Source organism: Ambystoma mexicanum, chromosome 2p (genome assembly GCF_040938575.1).
Source record: "Ambystoma mexicanum isolate Mex_15411 chromosome 2p, UKY_AmexF1_1, whole genome shotgun sequence".
Lineage (NCBI taxonomy): Eukaryota > Metazoa > Chordata > Amphibia > Caudata > Ambystomatidae > Ambystoma > Ambystoma mexicanum.
In genome coordinates this window covers 1,217,520,267-1,217,543,201 of record NC_090923.1, presented here as the reverse complement: position 1 = coordinate 1,217,543,201, position 22,935 = coordinate 1,217,520,267, and the positions used below count along the sequence as shown (strand labels likewise).

The 22,935-nt window shown below is 45.9% G+C and overlaps 1 protein-coding gene across 2 annotated transcripts in view; it reads left to right on the top strand.

Annotated features, from left to right (window-relative positions):
* Window positions 1-8,260, top strand: part of KCND1 (potassium voltage-gated channel subfamily D member 1) — a 1,089,685-nt gene extending 1,081,425 nt beyond the window's left edge. For both annotated transcript variants that reach the window (XM_069645487.1, XM_069645488.1), the window contains exon 7: window positions 1,287-8,260. In XM_069645487.1, coding sequence (XP_069501588.1) covers window positions 1,287-1,497 — 211 coding nt within the window. In that variant the 3' untranslated portion in view covers window positions 1,498-8,260. The remainder of the gene's footprint in view (window positions 1-1,286) is intronic.
* The last annotated feature ends 14,675 nt before the right edge of the window (window positions 8,261-22,935 follow it).

Below are 22,935 nucleotides of genomic sequence, written 5' to 3'. Positions count from 1 at the left end.
AGCTTGGTTAATAGCTTAGAAGCAGCAATAGTATTGATGGATTCTGTGTTATTTGGCTCTGTAGGTGGCAAGAAAGAATAGATGCACGTATCAGAGTACCAAGGATTGGTGGCTATCTGCTTTGAATTTTGAAGAAGCATTTGCCTTAAATTTAAAATATTCACTGGGATGTCTGTGTGTTACTTGAAACTGACCAGAGGGAGAGCTAAGGTCTGTAGATGTCTTGCGTGTATAAAATGATTCTCTGTAGTTTCTGGACCCCTGAAGAAGTTCCAGAAATTGGTGTGTTTAATAAGGAACGAAACATGTTGGGGTTTATGGATTAATTAAGTGATCGGTGCCAATGCATAACCGATGACACATTTTGATTTGTTGTTGAATGGTCAAAACAAGTGGTACACTTTCCAAAAAGTGTTTTCGGAAAGAGATATTTGAACTACTCTTAAAGAATCATGCTTAAAGAAAGACACTTTTTCCTACTTGAAATAATCCAGCGGAAGGGAAAACCCTCCTGGATTCAAGAATTATTTGTCGAATATAAGTTCTTGATCTAGATACTATTTTCATTAAGTAAAATTCAGAACATTTACCTTGCACCGTCTAATTGTTTGTTTAAGTGTGAGGGTCAGATATAGTTTGGACACAAGGACTGTTTATAAAGTTTTGACGACAAGACAGACTGAACTTTAGCTTTAGTTTCGTAGGTAGGGAACCTCTCTTTAGGATAGGGACAGAAAGGCTTTTATCCAACCCCTTTAAGATAATAAAATGTCTAATGTTGAAAACATTCCAACTTTGTGTCTGCCTCTCATTTCTGAGCCCTCACAATAAGCCCTTTAAAATATTCAAAGTGTATTTCAACACATGATGTTGGGCACCAGACAGGCGAGCTCCATTGTCCATTTTCATCTGATATCTATCCTGCTTTGGCTTTACTTCAGAAAACCATGTTTAGCTCAAATAGGACCAAGTCCTAATCTGTGGAAGGTTTTATACTCTTGTGTTATGTTAACTTTCCAGTCAGTGTTGCTGCATTGAGGTATTGGCAATCTTGAATTTATTCAAATGTTCTAAGTGGTATTTCTGTAATTTGTTGCTATTGCTGTAAATATGATATATTTTCTCTCTCTTTATGTAATGGTACATGATTGTAGCACCCAACCACTAATGCTTCAGTGCAATAGGGCCGCACAGATTTCAAATATGTTAGTTTCATATAGATATCAACCCCTAAGAATGTCCACTAAAATGTGTGCTCTTTTCTCCTTTCTCACTCTAAATTTCAGCCGTTCAAGCTTAAACTCCAAATCGCATGACAACATGAAGCTGAACTGCGACACCACTGACCTGACAGCCGCAGTCATCAGCATCCCCACACCACCTGCCAACAGCCCGGACGACAGCCTGCCCTCCTCCCCCAACATGCTGGGGATTCTCAGGAACTCCAACCTCACTGCCCATTACATCCAGGAAACTGTGAAGATCTCCTCGTTGTAGGCTGACCCTTACCGCACCACCCTTGCCTTGGCAGTCTCCAGCCCAGCGGTACAGAGAGAAGGAAACCCCTGAAGCGGGAAACTGTACACCGAGACTACAGCCCACGCGGAGAGAATACGATTTCACTGTAAAACCGGAGGAACACAAATGTGTGTGTCTATGTGTAAGGAGCTATGCATTGAGATAGCGATGCATATCTGTGACATGAACTAGAAAAAGGAGATGCTGTTTTGCTAAGGCCGAGGAAGACTCTCCATTTCGCAAACTTACCCACAACACATCTATGGTACAGCTGGCCACCCCAGGGGTGGGAAAGTGGGGGTCAAGTTTTATTGCAAATATACAGGGAGCCTTTTTCGAAGGGCAGCTTTTTCTTGCAAGACTGGAGAGGTCAGGGGGGACTTTATGGCACAGAGAAGCACTGGCTACTTACTCTGAGTACTGACTGAATAGATGCACAAGTTGCTGAGGTAGCACCGCGTTTTCGCAGTCGCGTCCTTCCTGCCCCAGCCATGAGGCATTCTGTGGTCCACTTGCTTTTTTCACGCTCATAGAATCTGCTCCCACCACGCACCCATATATCATGCATGCCAGACCTTTATCCACAGAAGAACCTTGCATCACGGCCAGCTCGGACAGGTTAGCGTGTAAGCTACTGGAAGGTCTTGTTGCCTTCAGTCCGCTTGTCTCAGATCAGACCCTTACTGTCAGTCCATCCCTGCACCAAGCAGTACGCTGCTCAAGACATGAGCCTTGCGGTTTTTCAATTCATTAAAGAGCAGAGTACTAGGAATCTACCAGCCACCCAAATACCTTACATGTGACAAGAATCCATTAGGATCAGTGTTCGAAATCAGCTGAAATTGGTGTACACCAAAAATCACAGCGGTTAGCCAGAATCTCGCGATAACAGAGTCCAAGCAATCGGCTTCGTTGTACGTTGGGGGTCATCTCTAGTTTTAGATCCAGTATCGCCAAAAGACCACTGATTCCATAAAAAGTATGACAGCCTCTCAGATTCTATCAACTCTAGCAATGAAAATATAGAGACTTCCACTTTCCACAGGAAAAGATATTCCTGACTAGTGGCAGAAAACTGCTGGTAGGGAGTCAGCCATGCAACAACAGTAAAGTTACAGCCATCAAGCAGAATCCCAGCGGAGAAGGGGCTTATGAAAGCCAGACTCTGGTCACTCCTGGAAGAGGCTCGTCAGTGAGTCGGTCATCAGTCGGCTCTGCCTAGTATCCTGAACCTGTCCTCATTTAATCAGAGCTAGAGTTGTTCCACAGCAAATCACTCGTCTGCAGTCACAAATTCATTCTCTGTCCCTCAAGAGCTGACCGTAGTCTCGCTAACTGGATATCCTCAACACAGAGGTTGACTATTTCAAGTGCCAAAACATTTGGGACTTGAAGTATCAGTCTTGTTGTTATTGCATAAATACAGAGCCCACCCAGTGATTTGTTTCCAGAGACTCCTAGTGAAGAGATAGAAATAGCATGTTTTGTGGCCCTTGGCACCTTGGGAGGCCTGTCATTATTCAAATATCCATGCGGTAAGTTGAGCAACTCTGCCCGGTGATTAGAACACCCGCTATCTTCCACTGACCGACACACAGCCTCTTCCTCTAAAGTCCTGGCGATCAGATGAGGAAAGCCACATATGTGGGGAGAATCAACAAACGTTAAGATGTGAGAAAATTGATTGCCGTCTCCAGACCCACAAAGCACACACTCCGGTGCATTGCGTGGATTCATGTGCTGGCTCCCAAGAATGCCATGCACACATCTGCCTCGATCCCCCGTGCTGCACATGAATGCATTCTCCCCGTGCTGCATGTCCCTGTGAACTGGTGAAAAGTGAAGATGGCGTGAAAGCAAAATAAGGCAGGTCCCCTGCTCAGACCTCCTTCCCGCAGCCGTTCAGACCAGCAATGGGGGTCAATTGTTTCATGGATGGCATCAATAATTTGTCCCGAAGTAGCAGAGTGATATTTGCCTGTCATCGTCCATGTATAAGTCATGGTCTCTGCTGGTGCCTGTTGGTGTTCACTGCAGACCAGGCGAGGTTATGGTTCAACACTGGTTTAGCCAGTTCACGATGTCCTTCATTGCATTATCCGTGCTATCCTCGAGGATCTTTCCTTCTCACGCTGGGCAGTGCTGTGCTGTTCCCAAGTCGAATCTTCCTAGTAGCCTGAATTATTTATTGAGCAACATTCCTATCGATTTCTAAGTGTTTTTAATGGGTAGCATGTAGTTCTCTTAGTATGTATTAGTGTCAATAAGGCCATCCTTCCACAATTAAATAATAAGTTAAGAAGAAATGCACAATTGCACAAACATAAACCAGCAAAACAATTGGCAATGTGGTTAAATAGGTGGCTTCACTCACTTCTTGTTCATACATCTTGTTTAGTGGCCTCATTGCACAATGTAGTTATTTATTTGTAGTTCTTATATTGTGCTACTCGCCCTTGGGCCTCAAAGCACACGATGCATTGCTCAGACCTATTCTGGCTAAAACGTGCTGACACACATTAATTTAATCTGCAGTAGACAAGATTTGTTGGCATGGAGTTTCAGCCTTGGGGTTCTTTCTGAAGTCCTTCTTCAGGAACTGACACATACATTGTTTTAGCAAAGTCAGCTCCAATAACAGTGAAAAGTGGAGGCGTGTATGATCCATAGCGATTGGAAACACATTGGAAAATCCAGAAAAGTGTGTACAACAGTTACATCAACTAGTGTTCTACCCACGAAAACCACTTCATGTGAAAATGATCACTTAAGTAATTCAGGCTATTAATTTGTAAGAGTCACACAGGCACCAAACCACTCATTTTCTGATGAGTGTTTCTCTAAAATCTCAATAGATAATATCCTGCAAGCTTGTGAGTACATATTGGCTTGCATTTGATCAAAAGGCCCTGCACCGCTCACCTTTGCTGGACAGACCCTTTCCATGAGTTTTTTCATGCTACCCGTGTACAATTGTCCCACAAGCCTCTGTGCGGCCAGCAATAGACACATCTTAGTACCCCCTCACCCATAGTTCAGACAAGCAACTGATTGTGCCTCATTTTAAATTCTAGGCCGTTGTTTCGACGGCTACAGATCACACGTTAACCGTAACTTGACAGAAGAACGGCAAAAACGGCAAAAAAAGCACTATCGCACCGGATCGAGTCCCAGTGGCTTTCTTGTGGACCACCAACACTTTATAATATCTTGAAAGGCAACCGCCTGTCAAATCGTAAATGCTCTGCACCATAGGGGCGAGTATAGAGCCTTCAGCGCTTTGCATTCATCCTCAAAATTAGATCCAGAGATCCAACACTCAAAGGGAACTGAGTTTTCTCCCAATTCAGTGCAGTGACTTATTAGTAGCTGAGAAACCTCGGTGCCACTTCAAAGTCCCACCAACCACTTAAATCAGCAAAGGCTCATTGGGAGGAAAAGCCAGGTCGGGACTTACGCAGTCAACAAAATAAGCACGTCGTCCAACGGTTCTGAAATGATGGTCAGGCTGCCGTACAGGTGTCGAATGTTAGGCAATTTGCTGAAAGATTTAAGCTTTGGTTGGCCCTACCTACACCAACACTGAAGCCTGCCGCCCACGCGTCAATGCATCTCTTAAGTATGTTTTCGTGAGGTGCACCGTATTTCCGGAACATGCAACCCTGCCAGAGCCTCTGAGAACAAGCCATGAGCAGCAGCTTCTTAGACTAGGTCAAGAGGTTCATCGGCATCCAGTATGCCACCACAAAATCAAACGAGAGCAACTAAAGGGAGGGACACTTACACAAGAAGGTGGTTCTGGGGGAAGCAGAAGGATGCGCACACCTGATGTGTCAAGTCAAGATTCTATGAGTTACCAGGAATGACCAGGAGCATATGTGGGATCAAGCTTGGAGCACGTGCCCAATGAGCCTTCCTTCTGGTTGGCTGGAAGTGAAGAAGGCGTGGGTCCCTACATGTGTGTTAACATCATGGGCAGACGCCCCCACAAAGACACTTAGGTAACATGGACTTAGTAAAATTACACATATTCATGTTAAATTCCATGAATACACTTAACACATTGAAACATTCATATGTGCCTTTTGTCTAATAGGATATTGGTTCCCAGGGGGACATTGGCTGTCCTAATAGCTGCTTTCCCTGCGCTACTTATCTCTGTGCATGTCTGGGACAGGCACGTAACCCAAAGGCTTGCTTGTCACATGAGGTGTCACAGCGCCACTAGTTTCTTTTGATGCACCACACGACGCGTCTGTCTTGCATATGTCCTCCCTCTCACCCTAATGTGGTATCCACATTTCCAAGGGACAGAAGATTCTGGGACCCGCTGCTCAGAGGAGGTCCTATCAGAAGGTGTCCCGGGGTAGGATGGAAGGCAAGGCGAGGCTGGGAAAAAACACACAATCTTTGAACCTGACGGTTCCAAGTTACAAGGAATGAAAAGTGAATCTGATTTAGAAGAAACTCGAGCAGATATGACAACCACTAGATTGTGCATGTCCTGACACAAGCAACGCATCACAATAAAAGACAAGCAACAAGATAAGCATTTTTAGCCATCTAAAAACTCCAAAATCCGGAAGAGGGACCATGTGTGTAGACTTAAGCAGATCCAAGGCCTTCCCGAGACACAGCCCTGTGTTCAGCTCTCAGCCAGGATGAAGCTTCTGAGCGGCTGGGCCTGCTGTGCTATTATCCAGAAATGCTGTCCAGAAACACGAATGATAGCTCCCCCCGCGTGCTTGGGTCCCTCTGTCTGGTCAGTCTTTGCTCTCGTGGCTCATGGCCTACACTCCTGGCTACCATGTTCCAGATCTCTCTCACCGGCACCTAAGGGATGGAAGATGGACTCGATTGCTCCTTCTCCCACACACCTCGGCTGAATGCTGGCTTTCTGCCACTTGCCTCCACTATGCATCTAAAACAAACCTTAAGGTAAACTGTGTACCCCCTCACCTGGCGTTTCCCATATCGCGGTGCTTCTCTGACAGAGTGGGCGCAGGCTCTGGATCCCTTCATGCACCCGAAACCGCTGTTTCTGACATGAGTGCCACCCAAGTGGGCAGCTGGGCCTTCACCAGTTTTGGTCCCTTATAGAAGCATGTGGGGAGTGCAAGGTCCATAGCTTTCATTTGCCTGGAAATTGACAGAGTAGGGGAAAGAATTCAGAGGGGTGAAGTGACGCAAAGGTGATCCTCAGGTACAGATCAAACATAACAGCAGAGGAAGCCACAATGTAAACATTGCTCTAACTCCTAGAAGAGGGGTTTGGCTTGTAGAAAGATAGGAAGGTGTTCGGGGCAGGTTTGTGTGTTTTCAAGGTCAGGGGGATTTAAGCAATGTCAGCCATATGACGTGCGAGTCTGGCATGTAACTTGGTACTCCTCGGCCGTGTGGGTGTCACTGTGTCTTTGAAAGCCAGCCTGACCGCTTGTGCCCCTTTAAGCCCAGCTCCTCTCGAGATCCCATAGGACTCTGGGGAAAGCCAAGATGGAAAGATGTACCTTTGGGCAGTTGCCGCCTTTTTGCGTAACAGCAAAGTCAGGTCAAGCCTCAATATTAGCAGCAAAGTCAGGTCAGGTCAAGCCCCCATATCCCTGCCCAGCTGCCCTGCCGTGCTAAAATAAACTCCCAGATTGAACACATACACAATCTCCCCGGGGCATTTGAGGAACCCGACTGGGCCGGTCACACACCCCGTGTCTGACTGAAAGTTGCGCCGCACCATCCTGGGCGCATTCACACTTATCCGCACGCCTTTGGGGCCACATGCTTCTTTTCGCTCCAACCCGTCCTCAAAGATGCTCTACGATTCCTTGACGAGCGAGGCGTTTGCTCCACAAAGATGTCCCCAGAGCGGAACACAATGCAGGTCACCATTGGGCAGGAGTTCTATCTGACCAAACAGTGCAGCTCACACCTCAGATGGTCAGGTGACAAGCCTACAGGTGGCTGATGGGAAGCTCCCCTGTGACCTCCACCAAGGTTAGAGAATCCTGGGTTCAGAGGAATACGAGTCATGTCAATGACTGAATCCACAGGATGCGCTTATGCCTCAGGGCCCTAGTAGTATCACGGCACCTTGCTGGCTGAAGAAGGCTACGCTTCAGGAGAGTAGCGTCCTGTGGCACAGTCAGTACCATTATGCAAATTACACTCTTTCGCCCGCCCCCCCCATTGTTGCTGTGCCAAACCCACGTCCTCACCTAGCGTACCTGGAGCCCCAATGAGAATGCTGCAGAGCTGTCACAGCCGAACCCTATAGGGCTTTCATCTACTTGAAGCACATATGTCCTCGCCTGCCTTAGAGGAGGAACTGAGCTGGTTCTCAGGGGCGGACCTGCCTTTTGGAAAATGTCCAACTTCCTGACAGACCGGTGCCTCTGGAAGTTCAGTGGGACTAGGCCTTAGTCAGTCTGTCCGGCATGCAGGTGGCGCCTCGCACCGGTCGACCCATTCCCATATTTCTGTTTTGCATGGTCCGCCACTGCTGGTTGTTCGGGTAACGGGGACAGCAACTTAGATGCTTTTGATAGAAAACAGACCCTTACCACATTCCCCTGAAGTGCCCGGGTCTCAGCCATTGCAAGCAGTGCAGAGGTGTGTACCGCTGGCAGGAGCTCTCGTCGCGCCTTGGTCGCATCACCCACCTTGCAGAATATGCATGCCCGAATCTCTGCCATGAGTCCATGGCGTATGCTGTAGAAAAGACTTGCATGCCCTTGTCACTCCTTTTTTTCAGGATGGGTGGGTGGGTGGGTGTTTCGAGGGATATTCTTAACTTTTAGGGGTGGAGTCAGGGAAAAACATGAAAAGATATTTTATATGTATATATATATATATATAGAGAGAGATATATATATATATATACAAATATATGTGTGCATGCATGCAGTCAGACCAGGTTGGTCTGGGCCTTGGTTATCAGTGGGCTTTTCAACTGGACATTATACTGTTTCACACCCCAATGGCAATGCCCTGTGCTATTAACCCAGTAATCATGCTGCAGGCACACATTGGGTTCTTGGGTCTATCGCGTATCCATCGAATGAAGCTTCAAAAAAGGGCCTCCCCTACCCCTCGCCCTGTTGCTCGCAAACTCATGCCCGACTCTAGCTGAATGTGCCACAGTGGTTGTTGTGCGATGCGCCATTCGTTCCCTTTAGAGGGCATTCATTGACTGGCATTCATTTTCTCTAAGGGGGCGGTTGCATGTGCTAATTTGGCATTTGCTCACTGTAAGGGGACCTAGTGCATGTGCAGATTGGCCTCCGCTCACCGTAAGGGGACCTAGTGCATGTGCTGATTGGCCTCCGCTCACCGTAGGGGGACCTAGTGCATGTGCTGGTTGGCCTCCGCTCACCGTAAGGGGACCTAGTGCATGTGCTGGTTGGCATCCGCTCACAGTCAGGGGACCTAGTGCATGCGCTGAATGAAACCCACTCACCGTCAGGGGACCTAGTGCATGTGTTGTTTGGTCTTCATTCACCCTAGTTGATCACTGTGAGTGAGCTAATTGTTCTCCATTCATACAAGTGGACAAACAGGATCTGCTCATTCTTATTCGTCAATCCTAGAGGGACACTGCATGCGCTAAACGTCATTAATCCATCATGCAAGGACACAAGGAATGTGTGGTCTGCTAGCAATTTACCTGGATGTGAAAGATTGCATGTTTGATTGTCGTCGTTCATACCACATGGAGGCATAGTGAGCATTCTAACAGTCCCTCATTCGCCACAGAGGGGCATGATAAGTCCAATAACGCCAGCCCCCTGAAGCCTGGTTGTCTTCACAGCTGCTGGCTGCTGCACTTAGAGACTGCAAAGGGATGAGCTCTCCTGTTCATTCACACCTCTCAGAGAACCTTACATGCTACACAAATGCCTGGCTCGCCAGTCCTACACATCCGCCAATAACAAGAGGGACGCTCTGTTTTTTGGTCCTGGAACTGTACAAAGCCACTTGTGGGTCTGCAGTAGAAAAACAAACACTGTGTGTACTAAATTACAAGTCAGGTTCATATGGAAGAGGATACGATCACTTGGAATGGCAAACATGTATTAAGGTTTTTTGTGTTTTTACAATGCACAAAGTTATTTCCTGTTTATAACGTTTCACACCAATCCACAGGCCTGCAATCCGCCGACATTTTAAAGGAAACACAGGCCTCACATAACCAGGTCCGACTGCATGTATAACATGTAATGTACATAGGGGGAAACAATTATATTACGTCTGACATGTACAACGAGGAAACCCGTGTCCTGTCAGTGTGAGCTATGGGTATGGGGGAGGGTTTCTCACAAAAGAAAAAAGCCATGGATTGTGTGGTCGAAGCACATATCCCCCTGCACGGTGCCGTTCTAGGTATCAGTGACACCACGACTGCTGGGAGACACATGGCGTTTTTAGGGTCCAGGTCCACTCTCTTTGGGAACCTGGACCTTACTATTCAGATATAGGAATGCAGCGGTGAAAGCTGGGGTCAGAGCAGGTGCCCCAACATCAGACAGGATCTTCACAGAGGGGCAGGTTACGTGTGAAAGAACACAGTTTGGGCAATGTCTTGTTTGTTGTTTCTGACTGCTTTTTCTCTCTGACACTGTGTTTTTGGTTTCATTTGATTTCTGTCATTTCTTTTCTTACAGCTTATTCTTAAAAAATACTTGAATTTCTCTGTAGGCATTCGTTGTCCTTTCTGCTTTCTGCCCACTCGAGATGTGTTTTCTTTTCCGGGTCCTTTCGACATATAATATATGGGATTGCCTCACTGTATGCCCAAAGAGGCCTGGTGGGGATGAGAGGTGTTGGGGACAAAACGTTTTCATATAGGAAAACACCCCGACTAGGGCAAACGTTTTGACCAGAAACACAGTTCAATGGGGGACCATATATGGCAAGCAGTAAGAAAGAAGACGCGTCAGCAATCAGAACGCGGGGCATTTCCTAAACAATGCACGCTCATAATTGAAACACGAGTCGGAAGCCAGAGAAGCCCTTTGCATCTGGGACTTTTTACTTCCTGTACCTTTGTGAACTCGGCAGCACTGCCCGCGACACTTTCTCAGCAGGTGACAAGACTTGACAGCAGCCAGCGCCATGGGCTCCTGAGTGGAGGGGACATGGCGGCTACCAGCTACAGGCTTCGTGTGATGGTAGAGTTGACTAGCCCTGGAACTCCCCGAATGGCATCTGTATGCGTCACGGACAGGGGGCCTCCGCTTCTCCCTCTTGCTGTCTTCCAGAAGGCACCCCCACCCCTGTCTCAGTTCCAGGGAGGTGGAAGCCGGTTTTGTAGCTGGGAGCTTGGACATCTTGAATGTGTTGCCCTGTGTTGTAACGGCGCCCTGCGGATGGTAAAGCACACCACGTGACCGGAGTCAACTTTTAAAATGGACGCACATAAATGGCTTGAACAGCTAGTGTTTGCCAACTTGGGTGGTGGTGGTGTTACTAAATGTCTGTGTGTTGGGAGGTTAAGGGACGTGCATTAAACTGCTGTTCATGATTTTAGATGGTTATAAATCCTTTATGTGTGTATACTTATTAGTTCCCTTTGATAGCCATGGTAACCACCTTTCTGTCAGCCAGTTCTTTTGTTTATGCTGGCGTTTGTCTATATAGTGATTTAAGCTGGGGGATCCAAGTGATTTGGTATCCAAACTTGCAGATGGTGTAACCATAGGTGGGGCGATCTGGGAGTCAGATTGTAACAGAAAAGGTTACATGTGATTTTTACGAATCACAAAACAAAGAATTAATTTTTAACGAACCAAAAATACCTACAAAATAAGAATTAATTGTTTTCTTTGTTTTTTTTTGTTTTTTTTGCGGGGGGGGGGTCTTCCACCCCCCCCATGTTCCCCCCTTTTTCTGTTCAACTTTTCCTCCTGCACCCCAAAACTATTTTTTCATTCCGAACTACATATAGACAGTTTTAAAAAATGCATAATTTATTTTTAGGTGTTTTTGGTTCGTTAAAAATTCCATTCGTTATTTTTCATTCGTTAAAATCCCTGCATACCAACAGAAAGTCCTGGGATAGTCTGCTCCTGAGATCAAAGCCAGGAATCAGATTTTAAGTCTGTGTCGGAAGGGCCTAGGTCCGGGCAACCTGCAGGGTCACCCAGGGCACCACATTAACCCCTGCCACGCCAGCACAAGGTAGTCTTTCAAGGGTTCCCCCGAGCTGGTATGGTGGGTGAAAGCGCTGCATTGAAAAGAAATGTGCCCCACTTTCAACAGCGCCATCACGAGACTGGGGCGCATTTCCTTTCAATAGAGCGCTAATGCTAAACCAGCGTGGGGCAGCCTTTGAAAGGTTGCCCCATGCTGGGTTAGCATTGTCTCCCTATTGAAGTGGTTAACTCCCCACTCCAACACGGGAGAGGGGAGTTAATCACTTCAATAGAGCCCCGCCACCCGGCCCTTGACCGTGGTGCGTTGCGCCACATTTTCCACGCCCGGGCACTGCCAGAGCTAGGGCCGGGCCTGTTTATCAGTTCTCACCTCAGTAGCCCTGGTAAATGTGTTGGTTGATTAAGGGGTAGAGGGTCTCCACAGGCACATTGACAGGGAGGGTCTTGCAACCTGGAGATGGACTATGACACTCCAGGCAGTAAAACCATCCCTACTTCAAATGAAAGTAACCACTGGTACGAACTGAGGGGCGCACTCGTGTTGTGCTCATGGGGTGCAGCGAGAGGTTCTTCTGACTCTTCGTTGAAGTGAGAATCACACAAGAGAAAGCTTGTACAGAAATCCATCATAACATGTATGTTCATGGCGCTGACATATCTTCTATGGTACTGGGACAAGGAGATCAATGGGGCGTAACCTCGCAGGTCATTGGCATAACCATAGTGTGGTACCTTCCAGTGACACCCAAAAAGTAGTGGTTCCCCAGAATAGTCAGAACCCTGGCTCAATGCACCTCTAGAGTAGACGCCTAAGCACACACTGTGATTCAAACCTGCAGTTAGAGGTGCGCTTGTAAACCATCGATGGCAAAGGCGTTGGGAATCCATTGTTGAAACAGCAGCCCTCATCCCATATACACAAGGAGTTAAATGTGAACACTTTTCTAAAACTTAGTACTAAGAGGATTGATAGATTAGCGGTTGGGCGCTGTCAATAAATACAATCAATAAATAAATAAATAAAAGTGAGAAACTGCTCCACAACTGGAAGCTTGGGCACTAAAACCTCACTCCCATCTACTCTGCATACAGACCTGAATTTGGGCATCTCTGGGAGGGACTCTAGCAAAGCAAAGCCCCCTTGAAAGGACAGAATGTGAATCTACTGAGTACATCTAAGGACCATGGCTGAAAGACCCTTCCAACTCAGGCAAAGGGATTTTGCACAAGGTGCAAGTGGGGTACCTCTGCTGTGCGCCTTAAACAATGGCATTTGGGATGCACAATCAGGTGGCCAGTGCACTTTGCAGCTTTTAGCGTGGCCACAATTGGTGGTTAGGTAGCACACCTGTAAAGCACTTCCATAGTTAATCTTCAAGTTTGAAGCAGCCTGCTGCCCACTCAGCCTATATTGCAAGACAGGACTAAACTGCCATTTTTGAACTTGGAAAGAGAGGATCCGCAGAATTTGTAGAGCCCTTCCAGACACACTCTGCACATGACATACATGCTTGAGGGCGTGACCAGAGAAACGCCCAGTACTTGCCGAATGTTGGCATAAGACTCTATCGTAGACGACCACGGATGAGGATGTGAAGTGAGATTTCTCTTCAAGCTTGCACAGCCTTTGAATAACTCACTTCCAATGGACACATGGGAAAAGCCATGAAAAGAGCAGGCCTTCAGGGTTGTAGTCCTCCGTAAAGCACTTGTGACACCGTTGATAAATCCGTTGTTCGTCAATCCCTTTCCACTCTTGGTCTCTGTGGTTCTGTTCTGAATTGGTTTTACCCATAACTCGCACTTGCTCATTATCCTGGGCTGACCTTAACTCTCCTGCCCTTCCTCATAAGTATGGTGTACCCCAGGGCTCTGTTCTGGGTCTTCTGCTTTTCTCCCTGTATACTATTCCTCTCGCCTCTCTTATCTCCTCTTTCGGCCTTTCCCATCCCATCATCTTTACGCTGACGATACCCAGCTCTTTCTTTCTTTTCCTTCATTTTCTACATCTATTCCTTCTATTCTCACCTCTTGCCTTCTTGTTATTCAGTCTTGGATGTTGGCCCACTTCCTCCATCTCAATTCCTTCAAGACTAAAGTTCTAATCCTCCCTGCCGTCACTGTGCCCCCTTCTCTGCCTTCCCCTTTCATTTCTTTTCCACCTTTTTCTCCCCCTATTGCTCCCTCTGGCTGGAATATTGGTGTTCTACTTGACTCTTCTCTTTATTTCTCCTGTCATACTTCCACTCTTTCCCGCTCCTGTCGGTTTCAACATTTTAATATACGAAAGGCCAGACCTTTTCTCTCTTTTTCTGCTACCAAAATTCTTGTCTCGTCTCTTATTTTCACCCGTCCCTTCTACTTTTCCTCTCTTCTCCTTTGTTTCCCTGCTGCTTATCTATCTCCACTCTGCTCTACTTACTTTATATATTTATTGTGCATATGTAAGACGCTTATACATCAAGTAAATTGTGTTTCAAAGCACCCTATCTACAACTCCTATATTTGTTTCCTTTTTTCTCTATCCTCTCGTAACTCTATTGCCCATTCTCTTGCCTCACTCCACTGGCTCCCTTTTGAATCACGTTTGGTCTTTAACTTCCTTTCCCTGTTTTTTAAATGTCTCTGTGATCTTGCCCTTCCCTATCTTTCTTCCCTTATTTCTTTCTATGTCCCATCCCGCTCTCTCCGCTCTGAATCTCTGTTTCTTCTTCCTGTTGCTCATCCCCCTTGTGCTAATTCCTGTTTCCATTCTTTCCCTCTCGTAGCCCTCAAACACTGGAACGCGCTTGCTCGCCCTCTACGATCTCTCTCTTATTTACCTGCATTCTGCTCACGCCTTAAAACTCACTTGCCTGTTAATTTGTGTTTCTCAGATTATGTCTCATGAATTGTACTGTTTATTTCATTTGTGTAAAGCGCTTTGGCGTATAGCACTGTATGATTAAATATAAAATCAAAACTGATATAGATCAACTGGTGGGATCATGAAAGGGATACCCTCAAAGCCTGCCCAACATTGGCTTTGATCAAAGACACTTGTGTTGACGTTTAGGTGAGAGCATGGGAAAACAGCGTACCAAAGTGCTGGTACCGGTCTCTCAACAAACATCTTCCTACCAGTGAACACTGCTGCCAACGTTTGGTAGCACCCAAAACCGGTTCTCTAAACTGTTAATTCTAAACCCACGTATGCAGGCTACCCTGTACATGCAAGTTCCTCTCCTATTACCATCTGTGATCCTCTCAAACAACCCCTCCCCACCCCAACAGTAAGTCTTTCTTTTATGTCGATTGGTTTGTAGGGAAGCCTGATTTGCAGTCATTTTAACTTAACTGCCATAAGATGTTTTCTCTTTTATGCCCAGAGTCTGCACCTGGCATGTTTTTTTGTCACACATTTTGCTTGAATTCTAGCACAAGAATAGTGTCGCCCATTGATCTCTGCTATTAGGTCGTGTGCCTCTGTGGGCAGAGTTCTGCATATGCCCATTCTGTAGCTGACCTGAAAAGTGCATGTGTCTTTTCTGTGGGGTTGTTTATAAGGAAATTGCTTTGAAAACCTTCCAAGGTCTCTTCGCCCGCACAACCGTTATTTTTAATGTGTCAACAAATGACTACTCAAAAGATGTTTTCAAGGTTCCAAAAACACACAAGTTGAATTGTTTGTTTAAAAAAAAAAGTCATAGAATTCCTTTCTTTGGTCTTCATTTGAAAATCGATCAATAATGATACAAGTCGCTGTATTATTGCTATGGTTTACATTTGAAAGGGACTTCATTTGACTGAAAATGTGATTTTATATAGAAACTATCAAGTGTACACTTTAAGGAACTTTGAAAACATCTTTGGAGTAGCCAGTTTGTTTGAAACGCTTGCGATTTTGAGGAAATTGTTATGTTAAAGTTGATTAAAATATGATAAGTAAGGGTTGTGCAGGGGAAGAGACCTTGGAAGGTTTTCCAAGGCAATTTCTTTGCATATAGTTTTGCTTCACCAAGTACCAGGTGTATTAATTTGCCCCAAACTCTACTATATCTTTACATTTTTTGACTGTGGTTTTCACTTTAAGTTTTGGAGGTGTGGCTCCACCTCTAGAAGTGGAGGACCTCCTCTACTTGAAGCACATATGTCCTCGCCTGCCTTAGAGGAGGAACTGAGCTGGTTCTCAGGGGCGGACCTGCCTTTTGGAAAATGTCCAACTTCCTGACAGACCGGTGCCTCTGGAAGTTCAGAGGGACTAGGCCTTAGTCAGTCTGTCCGGCATGCAGGTGGCGCCTCGCACCGGTCGACCCATTCCCATATTTCTGTTTTGCATGGTCCGCCACTGCTGGTTGTTCGGGTAACGGGGACAGCAACTTAGATGCTTTTGATAGAAAACAGACCCTTACCACAATCCCCTGAAGTGCCCGGGTCTCAGCCATTGCAAGCAGTGCAGAGGTGTGTACCGCTGGCAGGAGCTCTCGTCGCGCCTTGGTCGCATCACCCACCTTGCAGAATATGCATGCCCGAATCTCTGCCATGAGTCCATGGCGTATGCTGTAGAAAAGACTTGCATGCCCTTGTCACTCCTTTTTTTCAGGATGGGTGGGTGGGTGGGTGTTTCGAGGGATATTCTTAACTTTGAGGGGTGGAGTCAGGGAAAAACATGAAAAGATATTTTATATGTATATATATATATAGAGAGAGAGATATATATATATATATACAAATATATGTGTGCATGCATGCAGTCAGACCAGGTTGGTCTGGGCCTTGGTTATCAGTGGGCTTTTCAACTGGACATTATACTGTTTCACACCCCAATGGCAATGCCCTGTGCTATTAACCCAGTAATCATGCTGTAGGCACACATTGGGTTCTTGGGTCTATCGCGTGTCCATCGAATGAAGCATCAAAAAAGGGCCTCCCCTACCCCTCGCCCTGTTGCTCGCAAACTCATGCCCGACTCTAGCTGAATGTGCCACAGTGGTTGTTGTGCGATGCTCCATTTGTTCCCTTTAGAGGGCATTCATTGACTGGCATTCATTTTCTCTAAGGGGGCGGTTGCATGTGCTAATTTGGCATTTGCTCACTGTAAGGGGACCTAGTGCATGTGCAGATTGGCCTCTGCTCACCGTAAGGGGACCTAGTGCATGTGCTGATTGGCCTCCGCTCACCGTAAGTGGACCTAGTGCATGTGCTGGTTGGCCTCCGCTCACCGTAAGGGGACCTAGTGCATGTGCTGGTTGGCATCCGCTCACAGTCAGGGGACCTAGTGCATGCGCTGAATGAAATCCACTCACCGTCAGGGGACCTAGTGCATGTGTTGTTTGGTCTTCATTCACCCTAGTTGATCACTGTGAGTGAGCTAATTGTTCTCCATTTATACAAGTGGACAAACAGGATCTGCTCATTCTTATTCGTCAATCCTAGAGGGACACTGCATGCGCTAAACGTCATTAATCCATCATGCAAGGACACAAGGAATGTGTTGTCTGCTAGCAATTTACCTGGATGTGAAAGATTGCATGTTTGATTGTCGTCGTTCATACCACATGGAGGCATAGTGAGCATTCTAACAGTCCCTCATTCGCCACAGAGGGGCATGATAAGTCCAATAACGCCAGCCCCCTGAAGCCTGGTTGTCTTCACAGCTGCTGGCTGCTGCACTTAGAGACTGCAAAGGGATGAGCTCTCCTGTTCCTTTATGTGTGTATACTTATTAGTTCCCTTTGATAGCCATGGTAACCACCTTTCTGTCAGCCAGTTCTTTTGTTTATGCTGGCGTTTGTCTATATAGTGATTTAAGCTGGGGGATCCAAGTGATTTGGTATCCAAACTTGCAGATGGTGTAACCATAGGTGGGGCGATCTGGGAGTCAGATTGTAACAGAAAAGGTTACATGTGATTTTTACGAATCACAAAACAAAGAATTAATTTTTAACGAACCAAAAATACCTACAAAATAAGAATTAATTGTTTTCTTTGTTTTTTTTTGTTTTTTTTGCGGGGGGGGGTCTTCCACCCCCCCCATGTTCCCCCCTTTTTCTGTTCAACTTTTCCTCCTGCACCCCAAAACTATTTTTTCATTCCGAACTACATATAGACAGTTTTAAAAAATGCATAATTTATTTTTAGGTGTTTTTGGTTCGTTAAAAATTCCATTCGTTATTTTTCATTCGTTAAAATCCCTGCATACCAACAGAAAGTCCTGGGATAGTCTGCTCCTGAGATCAAAGCCAGGAATCAGATTTTAAGTCTGTGTCGGAAGGGCCTAGGTCCGGGCAACCTGCAGGGTCACCCAGGGCACCACATTAACCCCTGCCACGCCAGCACAAGGTAGTCTTTCAAGGGTTCCCCCGAGCTGGTATGGTGGGTGAAAGCGCTGCATTGAAAAGAAATGTGCCCCACTTTCAACAGCGCCATCACGAGACTTGGGCGCATTTCCTTTCAATAGAGCGCTAATGCTAAACCAGCGTGGGGCAGCCTTTGAAAGGTTGCCCCATGCTGGGTTAGCATTGTCTCCCTATTGAAGTGGTTAACTCCCCACTCCAACACGGGAGAGGGGAGTTAATCACTTCAATAGAGCCCCGCCACCCGGCCCTTGACCGTGGTGCGTTGCGCCACATTTTCCACGCCCGGGCACTGCCAGAGCTAGGGCCGGGCCTGTTTATCAGTTCTCACCTCAGTAGCCCTGGTAAATGTGTTGGTTGATTAAGGGGTAGAGGGTCTCCACAGGCACATTGACAGGGAGGGTCTTGCAACCTGGAGATGGACTATGACACTCCAGGCAGTAAAACCATCCCTACTTCAAATGAAAGTAACCACTGGTACGAACTGAGGGGCGCACTCGTGTTGTGCTCATGGGGTGCAGCGAGAGGTTCTTCTGACTCTTCGTTGAAGTGAGAATCACACAAGAGAAAGCTTGTACAGAAATCCATCATAACATGTATGTTCATGGCGCTGACATATCTTCTATGGTACTGGGACAAGGAGATCAATGGGGCGTAACCTCGCAGGTCATTGGCATAACCATAGTGTGGTACCTTCCAGTGACACCCAAAAAGTAGTGGTTCCCCAGAATAGTCAGAACCCTGGCTCAATGCACCTCTAGAGTAGACGCCTAAGCACACACTGTGATTCAAACCTGCAGTTAGAGGTGCGCTTGTAAACCATCGATGGCAAAGGCGTTGGGAATCCATTGTTGAAACAGCAGCCCTCATCCCATATACACAAGGAGTTAAATGTGAACACTTTTCTAAAACTTAGTACTAAGAGGATTGATAGATTAGCTGTTGGGCGCTGTCAATAAATACAATCAATAAATAAATAAATAAAAGTGAGAAACTGCTCCACAACTGGAAGCTTGGGCACTAAAACCTCACTCCCATCTACTCTGCATACAGACCTGAATTTGGGCATCTCTGGGAGGGACTCTAGCAAAGCAAAGCCCCCTTGAAAGGACAGAATGTGAATCTACTGAGTACATCTAAGGACCATGGCTGAAAGACCCTTCCAACTCAGGCAAAGGGATTTTGCACAAGGTGCAAGTGGGGTACCTCTGCTGTGCGCCTTAAACAATGGCATTTGGGATGCACAATCAGGTGGCCAGTGCACTTTGCAGCTTTTAGCGTGGCCACATTTGGTGGTTAGGTAGCACACCTGTAAAGCACTTCCATAGTTAATCTTCAAGTTTGAAGCAGCCTGCTGCCCACTCAGCCTATATTGCAAGACAGGACTAAACTGCCATTTTTGAACTTGGAAAGAGAGGATCCGCAGAATTTGTAGAGCCCTTCCAGACACACTCTGCACATGACATACATGCTTGAGGGCGTGACCAGAGAAACGCCCAGTACTTGCCGAATGTTGGCATAAGACTCTATCGTAGACGACCACGGATGAGGATGTGAAGTGAGATTTCTCTTCAAGCTTGCACAGCCTTTGAATAACTCACTTCCAATGGACACATGGGAAAAGCCATGAAAAGAGCAGGCCTTCAGGGTTGTAGTCCTCCGTAAAGCTCCTGGTTCTGCTTGATCTTGTGACACCGTTGATGAATCCGTTGTTCGTCAATCCCTTTCCACTCTTGGTCTCTGTGGATCTGTTCTGAATTGGTTTTACCCATAACTCGCACTTGCTCATTATCCTGGGCTGACCTTAACTCTCCTGCCCTTCCTCATCAGTATGGTGTACACCAGGGCTCTGTTCTGGGTCTTCTGCTTTTCTCCCTGTATACTATTCCTCTCGCCTCTCTTATCTCCTCTTTCGGCCTTTCCCATCCCATCATCTTTACGCTGACGATACCCAGCTCTTTCTTTCTTTTCCTTCATTTTCTACATCTATTCCTTCTATTCTCACCTCTTGCCTTCTTGTTATTCAGTCTTGGATGTTGGCCCACTTCCTCCATCTCAATTCCTCCAAGACTAAAGTTCTAATCCTCCCTGCCGTCACTGTGCCCCCTTCTCTGCCTTCCCCTTTCATTTCTTTTCCACCTTTTTCTCCCCCTATTGCTCCCTCTGCCTGCAATATTGGTGTTCTTCTTGACTCTTCTCTTTATTTCTCCTGTCATACTTCCACTCTTTCCCGCTCCTGTCGGTTTCAACATTTTAATATACGAAAGGCCAGACCTTTTCTCTCTTTTTCCACTACCAAAATTCTTGTCTCGTCTCTTATTTTCTCCCGTCCCTTCTACTTTTCCTCTCTTCTCCTTGGTTTCCCTGCTGCTCATCTATCTCCCCTCTGCTCTTTTTACTTCATATATTTATTGTGCATATGTAAGACGCTTATACATCAAGTAAATTGTGTTTCAAAGCACCCTATCTACAACTCCTATATTTGTTTCCTTTTTTCTCTAACCTCTCGTAACTCTATTGCCCATTCTCTTGCCTCACTCCACTGGCTCCCTTTTGAATCACGTTTGGTCTTTAACTTCCTTTCCCTGTTTTTTAAATGTCTCTGTGATCTTGCCCTTCCCTATCTTTCTTCCCTTATTTCTTTCTATGTCCCATCCCGCTCTCTCCGCTCTGAATCTCTGTTTCTTCTTCCTGTTGCTCATCCCCCTTGTGCTAAATCCTGTTTCCATTCTTTCCCTCTCGTAGCCCTCAAACACTGGAACGCGCTTGCTCGCCCTCTACGATCTCTCTCTTATTTACCTGCATTCTGCTCACGCCTTAAAACTCACTTGCCTGTTAATTTGTGTTTCTCAGATTATATCTCATGAATTGTACTGTTTATTTCATTTGTGTAAAGCGCTTTGGCGTATAGCACTGTATAAATAAATATAAAATCAAAACTGATATAGATCAACTGGTGGGATCATGAAAGGGATACCCTCAAAGCCTGCCCAACATTGGCTTTGATCAAAGACACTTGTGTTGACGTTTAGGTGAGAGCATGGGAAAACAGCGTACCAAAGTGCTGGTACCGGTCTCTCAACAAACATCTTCCTACCAGTGAATACTGCTGCCAACGTTTGGTAGCACCCAAAACCGGTTCTCTAAACTGTTAATTCTAAACCCACGTATGCAGGCTACACTGTACATGTAAGTTCCTCTCCTATTACCATCTGTGATCCTCTCAAACAACCCCTCCCCACCCCAACAGTAAGTCTTTCTTTTATGTCGATTGGTTTGTAGGGAAGCCTGATTTGCAGTCATTTTAACTTAACTGCCATAAGATGTTTTCTCTTTTATGCCCAGAGTCTGCACCTGGCATGTTTTTTGTCACACATTTTGCTTGAATTCTAGCACAAGAATAGTGTCGCCCATTGATCTCTGCTATTAGGTCGTGTGCCTCTGTGGGCAGAGTTCTTCATATGCCCATTCTGTAGCTGACCTGAAAAGTGCATGTGTCTTTTCTGTGGGGTTGTTTATAAGGAAATTGCTTTGAAAACCTTCCAAGGTCTCTTCGCCCGCACAACCGTTATTTTTAATGTGTCAACAAATGACTACTCAAAAGATGTTTTCAAGGTTCCAAAAACACACAAGTTGAATTGTTTGTTTTAAAAAAAAAAAGTCATAGAATTCCTTTCTTTGGTCTTCATTTGAAAATCGATCAATAATGATACAAGTCGCTGTATTATTGCTATGGTTTACATTTGAAAGGGACTTCATTTGACTGAAAATGTGATTTTATATAGAAACTATCAAGTGTACACTTTAAGGAACTTTGAAAACATCTTTGGAGTAGCCAGTTTGTTTGAAACGCTTGCGATTATGAGGAAATTGTTATGTTAAAGTTGATTAAAATATGATAAGTAAGGGTTGTGCAGGGGAAGAGACCTTGGAAGGTTTTCCAAGGCAATTTCTTTGCATATAGTTTTGCTTCACCAAGTACCAGGTGTATTAATTTGCCCCGAACGCTACTACATCTTGACATTTTTTGACTGTGGTTTTCACTTTAAGTAATGCCCACTTCATGCATTTAAGGTTTTTCTCTGGGGCTCACACTTCTGGTTAACATCCCTTATATCTCTTGCAGGGTGGCACCACACTCACTCAGAAATGTTATCCAGTGGACGACAGATTGAATAAACGTCATCAATGCAGGGTGGTTCTGTGCCGTGATGTGAGTCCACAGACCATGCGCTGTGTGATGAAGGTGATGAGCCCCCCACCCGGAGAGTGACGCGTCTGTTGTAACTACCGCTTCTATCACTGGATTGTGGAAGGGTTTTCCCTTCAACAGATTCTCCTTTGCCCACCAGCAAAGGTTTTCTACTACTGCTGGCGAAACAACCACTAGATTGTCCCACTGACCGTTTGCCTAAAACCATTGTTTCGCCAACCGTTCCTGCATGGGGCACATGTGCCAATGTGCGTGTGGGACTAGGTAAATGCAAAATGCCATCATGCCGAGCAAATGCAATGCTTTGCGTATGCTTATCTGGTGACTGGCTTGATACTGAGGTATTTGCAGTAGCATATTCTGAACTCTTTCCTTTGATGGAAAGACTAACCCTTCTGTGTTTATGACAGCTCCTAGGAACTGTTTGTTTGTGGTTGGCACAAGGCTTGATTTTTTTCTCATTTATTAAGAAGCGCAATTGAAAGAGAGGGTTTGTGGTTCTTTGAATGTTTTGCCTGCAAAGTTGGGGTGACTTCCCTGTAATCAGCCAGTCATCCAGGTAGGGGTACACTGGGATTGCTTCCCTGTGTAGGTGCGCGGCCAATACTGCCAGTACCTTGGTGAACACCCTTGATGCAGATGCTATTCCGAAGGGTAGCATTTTGAATTGGTAGTGCTGGTTTGCTATCTTGAAACGCAAGAATCTTCTGTGCGTTGGGTACAT